The sequence below is a fragment of the Juglans regia genome, chromosome 12 (assembly GCF_001411555.2).
Source record: "Juglans regia cultivar Chandler chromosome 12, Walnut 2.0, whole genome shotgun sequence".
NCBI lineage: Eukaryota > Viridiplantae > Streptophyta > Magnoliopsida > Fagales > Juglandaceae > Juglans > Juglans regia.
This window is the reverse complement of record NC_049912.1, coordinates 2,130,571-2,137,060: the sequence shown is the minus strand read 5'-3', so window position 1 is coordinate 2,137,060 and position 6,490 is coordinate 2,130,571. Positions and strand designations below refer to the sequence as shown.

Genomic DNA, 6,490 nt, shown 5'->3' with positions numbered 1-6,490 from the left:
CCAAACTAGTTAAAATCTTTTATTATATATATGTATGAACAGTAATATACATACATATGAGTAACTAGATATTTTATTTAGTCATGATATAATGTGTAAGTCTCGTGTATAACTAGAGTCTATTATTAAAAAATATTTTTTTTTTGAAAATTTCATGTATTTTATTTATTTTTAAATAGACTGTACGAAATTTGCGTATCACCGGACTACACAAATTATTTTCCTATTTTACTATATATATATATATATATATATATATATATATATATATAGATTTCCAAGAATACCTCATGATGATCCAAAAGAACAGAACTAGCTAACCAGTTTTGCCGTCGAACTATTATTGAAGTAATACACACATACATCAATGAACCCATATATAATAAAGGATCGATGTATTCACGGCCACCTTTTCTGTCTCAACAAATATCAAAATACTGATTGATGGGCATGCCATGTGATGTGCACATGCAATTCAATGATATATTATAGTTGAGTTTGTACTTTAGCAATTAATTAAACGTTTAAGATCAACTGTACAGTCTACCCTATCGAATCCATTAATTGAAGACTTGGGTTGTGTTTAGATAGTGATATATTTTTAAGTATTATGAAAAAAATAATAATAAAATAATAAATAATAGTATGATCGAATACCTAAATATCCAAACCATACCTTAATTTCCATATATACAATCGAACTCTATCCATGAATTTCTTATATTAGGACTATAAGTGTTCAGTTTGTTTTGGTAATATGGTATAGTTTTCTGATTATTCTTTTTTTTTTTTAATTTTTATTTCAAATTTTATAATGTTGATCGATGGAGTGAACTAAACTTAATTGGGAAATTGTCTTGATTGGCCACTCACTTCATCATTTACAAATGCTAATATTTGGTATTTTTGTTTCATAATTCTAAAATAAATAATCCTTATCAACATTAGATGAAGGAAATTATAATTGAAAGAAAAAAGAGAGAAAAAAAAAAAGTCACCGTTAAATCAATCGAAACTCCATACTATATTATTTATTGAGATTCACTTACATTCTGTTAGAATCTTACTAGATACATTTTCTTGAAAAATGAAGAGATAAGATTAAAAAATTAACATAAAAATCTATTTATTTTTTACCTTAGCATAATCTTGTCTATTAATTTTTAATTTTAACATGATGTATTCAAATTTTTAACTGAACATAAGCCAAATTCTTCTCATTTTTTTTTTTTTGCTTTTCACTTGTACTTTTGGGATGTTTTAGATTCAGAGATAAAATGAGATAGTTTTAAATCAAAGATGAAAGTTAAAAAAATATTATTATTATTTTAAAATTTAAAAAAATTAAATTAAAATTTAAAAAATTTATTATATTTTATATAAAAATTTAAAAATAATTATAATAATAAAATAAAATAAATTGAGATGAGACGAGACATTTTTCAAATCCCACCTTAGTTTGGATAACTTGTAGTCGGCAATGAATGGAAGTGTTTAGGTCAAGAGTATGATGGAAAGGAAAGGAAGTTGGCTGTCTGTCTCTTTCCATCTTAAAAGAACAAGGAGCCCCGCTTTTCTTCCTTCATTAAAGATAATTTGCCCAGGAGGCATCATATGGGTCCCACTTGTGCACTACGTGGCAGCTCTCCCATTGTATGTACGTCTATCCCTCCAAGCCAATTCCCTGTAGTTTAGGGTGAGGTGTACATGAAACACACTCAGATGATGTCGCCGGATTTTGGTGCACAAATGTCGGGTAACCAAATTACTTGACTGCCCTGTCCAAGGATGCTCATTTTCTTTAATTTTATAAAGTTTTTACAATTGATAGATAATATCCGGAGCAACGAGAAAATGTTCCCAAATTAGCATATTTTCTAGACACATTCGTTCTTAGTTTATAAAGTTTTTACAATTAATGTTAGTTTATTTATTTAATTTTTTTTTTTTGAGTTGTCTTGAAAAATGAAGGTTTCGAACTCTAGACTTTCATTTTAAAGATTAAGAATTATATCAATCAGATCACACGTCTTTGACGTAAGATTATTTATTCTTATTCATTCACTACCCTCTAGTTCACATGCACCACGTCAGTGATTTCTCTACCTAGTGCCTCTTGTTTTATCTCCATCCTCATCTCTATCATCTTGCTCGCCGACGTACAAGTTATGTACATCTTTTCATAAATGAGTTTCACACGCCACTTATCTTTTATATCGTCTCTCTTACTTCTGATTTAATACTACACACAACTTTCTTATCAAAACTCCATTTCGTGATCAAAATGGTAATCTCGTAGTCAAAGAAAGCAAGTGATGGGATCCATTTAGTTGGTTTCTCAATTCCACTCCTTTTAGGGTCTCCACTCCTTTGTATCATCGGCAATGACTGTCGACCCTAAAATTGTTTGAATAAAAACAAAAAGGTGAGAGGATGAGTCAGTCGGGGCGTTTCCAAACGTGGATGGCTCAACGAGAGAGTAAGAGTAAGATATGGCTCAACGACTGTAGTCCATTCAATGTGACCGGTAGTTCAAATGTTTGTTTTTATTTTATTTATATTTTTGAAAAATAAAAAAAAATATATTAATATATTAAAAATTACTTTCTTGATCATTAAGTAAAAAAAAAATTAAATACATAAATAGTCAAGATGAGAAAATAAAGTAGTATTTTCCTATATTATTTAATTTTGGATTGGGACTTTTCATGTCGAGTACCAACTCCTGAAATCAACTAATATCTTCAAACTAACCACAATGACGGATCAAAAGGTAATAATTAATTAAAACTCTATTCAGCCCACTTTTTTTTTTTCCTCAACAAGTTAAGTATTGAATAGATAAACTAAGCGATTACAAGAATACAAGATACAGTAGGGTGGGAGTTCCCGATAATCATTCTAAAACAAACAAAAGCAGCATTGAAAATAAAAATAAAAGAGCGAGATAAGTAAAAAACTTGACTCTAACCCAATCTCACGAGGGGAGGCTGCTTAAAAGCGGTTTTAACGTAGTTTAATAAATAGACTATAATTTTACGACTAAACGCAACAGTCGAGAGGGGTGCGCTGCATTTTGTTGATCTAGTCCAACTGTAAGAGACTATCACAACTACATCGTCTTGATCGCTGGTTAGGAAAAGTAATAGGAGAATAGCAACTACAAGATGACTCGATACACTGGCGAAAGACCACCATTGATGGTGGTGGTGCGTGCAAGACAAGTGCCACACTAAGAGAAAAAGGGGCACCCAGATCTAAAAGATCCGAAGCTGCTAGCCATGATGATGCTGCTTGTGGTGGCAGGAAACCCCCTCTAGTGTGGCGACACTATAGGCCAACACACATTGTAAGCCGCACTGAGCCACACACGTCACTCACTTGGACATATTTCCTCCTCTATTCGACAAATCGATGGCTGGGGAGACTATTGGAGGGGTGCATGGAGGTCTGATATTGTCGGCAATCAGCAAATCGAAACAACTTTTTGCTATCACCAGAAAATTTATAGAGAATACTGAAAATAAATCTAATAATAAAGACTGGACGAGCAGAGAGGGGAAGGAGACAAAGCTCCACCCCTTGGACGGCAATGCCGTGATGGTGAGAGAAAAAACTCTAGGAGAAAACAGAGAAAAAATGCGAGTGTTGTGCTCTGTTAGATGTTTTCCACTTCGCTCCATACTCATCTCAACTTTTATTGTTATGTTTCATAGATAAGTAAACTGAATGTTATGATATGCTATTAGCATCCCAATTTCATGAAGGGCATACCATGTCTAATAGTTTTCTTAATGTTATGACATTGTCTATTGCATATTACCTTTGCAAATGTGCTAAAATTAAGAAAATTTGCTATTTTCTATCATCACTCACATCATTACTTATTTGACATCAAGTGATTGAAAGATAAAAGCAGAGAATGATAAATAGTTTTCCATTAATTTGACGTCACATTAAACGATGATACGAGAATAATAATATTTAAATATGTAAATATTACTTCTTTCAAAATAATACATAAATCATTACATCGTATGCTAATTGTTTATTGTAGACTACTATTATTGTTTTTAGAATTTTGTCATCTCCGATTAAACTGTTTTATGTATCATACTTTAAATCTTAATGAATCAAACATTTAGGATCCGTTTAGATACTAAAATAATTTTAAGTATTTTTAGATATTTTTAAGTATGATCAGATATTTTTTTTTTTTTAAATATCACTTAAACATAAAATATTTCTGATTTCAACTTTTCAATTTTTTCATCTAATCATTATATAACCATTATAACTTTTTTCTAAATTTTTAAATAAAACATAAAAAAACAATTTGTTAATTAACTTTGTAATATATTTTTTTTAAAACTCAATAAAACATTTTAAATCAAACCGAGGAAAACGAGGAATTAAATGTAGAGCTACTAAGAGATTGATTATATTTGCAGCTTACATTTTTTTTTTTTCCAATTTTGTTGTGGGGAGAGGAACAGAGAGATATATATACTATAAAGAGCTTTCGTGACTTTCACTCTCAACATGACCACTCATAACATGTCAATACCGCAACCAACAAAGCACCACCACCACCACCTCTCACTCCTCCTGATCCTCTTCCTCCTCTGCTTCAATGCCACCGCTACTCAACAATTCCGTGAAGCCCCCAAGTTCTACAATTCCCTTTCCTGTCCTTCTATTCCTGCTACCGCCGACCAGAGCTCCGATGAGGCTGTTCACGTCGCAATGACCCTCGACGCCGCTTACCTCCGTGGCTCAATGGCCGCCATTCTCTCCGTCCTCCAACACTCTTCCTGCCCTGAGAACATCATTTTCCACTTCGTCTCCTCCTCCTCCTCTTCCTCTAACCTTCTCAGCACCACCATCTCCAACTCCTTCCCATACTTGAAGTTGCGGGTCTACGCCTTCGACTACTCGGCCGTGTCGGGACTCATCTCCACCTCGATCCGAGCCGCCTTGGACTGTCCTCTCAACTACGCCCGAAACTACTTGGCCAATATCCTCCCTCCAAGTGTCAGGCGTGTCGTCTATCTCGATTCTGACTTGGTCCTCGTCGACGACGTTGCCAAGCTCGCTGCGACCCCGCTAGGTGACCGAGTTGTCCTCGCCGCACCCGAGTACTGCAACGCGAACTTCACTTCATACTTCACACCTACGTTTTGGTCCAACCCGTCTCTGTCCATGACCTTCGCGGGTCGCGACGCGTGTTACTTCAACACCGGCGTGATGGTCATTGACTTGCAGCGGTGGCGAGCCGGAGACTACACGACTAAGATAGTGGATTGGATGGAGCTCCAGAAACGAATGCGGATCTACGAGCTGGGCTCGCTGCCACCATTTTTGTTGGTTTTCGCCGGTAATATAGCTCCGGTCGATCACAAATGGAACCAGCACGGTCTTGGTGGAGACAACTTTCGTGGGCTGTGCCGGGATTTGCATCCCGGTCCGGTAAGTCTGTTGCATTGGAGCGGGAAGGGAAAGCCGTGGGATCGGCTAGACGCAAACCGGCCATGCCCGTTGGACGCGTTGTGGGCTCCGTACGATCTCTTAAAGACACAGTTTGCTCTCGAGTCTTAGAAATTATATATATTGTATATCAATCTTCACTTAATAAGGCTTTTTCTATTTTTACTTTTGAGACTTTCACGAGAGGAATTAGGCAATGGTTTAGTCTAATATCAGGTGAATAGAAATCTTAAAACAGATCTCTTTTTCACTCTGAGCCTCGTTTGCAGATTGATACATATACATGATATACATATCAGTGAGTGAAGTTCGACGTTTTTGTACATTTAATTATACAGTGTATTAACAATATATCTTACAGAATGATCAAGCTTTTTGTTTTTCCACTACCTCTGTTGCTAAGAAGAAAAGAATGGAACAAAGTAATTCAATATACAACTATGAAGTTTATAAGCATCGCGTAATCATTTTGAAATCTATTTACAAACATGATATACACTTGTTATAAACAGACTGTGATGATCAAGTCCATGCATCTAAAATCATGCTCTCAAATAAGCAACAATGTTTTATGTTGATGTAATGTGAAATCGAATTAGGCAATTAATTATATATGAAAGTAATTGATTGCACTCATCAGCGGCAGGCCTTCATGTCCAGTCTTTTTCCAACTTTAATTCGAATACAATGCAAAGATGGTTCTTTTTGGTCTTGAATTCTTACAATATCTTACATGATCTCTTTGCCTAGCTTTGGAAGTTCATTCTGTGTGTATGGTCTGGCCAAAGCCAAACATTACTTTAGCGGAATCACGAATTAATGATTAACCTTCTTAATTATTCTTAGCAACAAAGTGCCAGTACATATATAAATTGGTCCGATATAATTGATAATTAAAGTTTTACGATCTATAATTAATATTAGTAACTGTTGCTTTTTTGGCTAATTTGTCTACCATTACATGAGATTTCAATATTTCTCAGTACAACCTAAGTAATTTTGT

At 34.5% G+C, this 6,490-nt stretch overlaps 1 protein-coding gene across 1 annotated transcript; it reads left to right on the top strand.

Moving 5' to 3' along the window:
* The first annotated feature begins 4,522 nt into the window (after positions 1-4,522).
* On the top strand, positions 4,523-5,870 carry LOC108997503 (probable galacturonosyltransferase-like 1). The gene has a single exon (XM_018973821.2). The coding sequence runs from the start codon at positions 4,543-4,545 to the stop codon at positions 5,596-5,598; it is 1,056 nt and encodes a 351-aa protein (XP_018829366.1). The 5' UTR covers positions 4,523-4,542; the 3' UTR covers positions 5,599-5,870.
* The last annotated feature ends 620 nt before the right edge of the window (positions 5,871-6,490 follow it).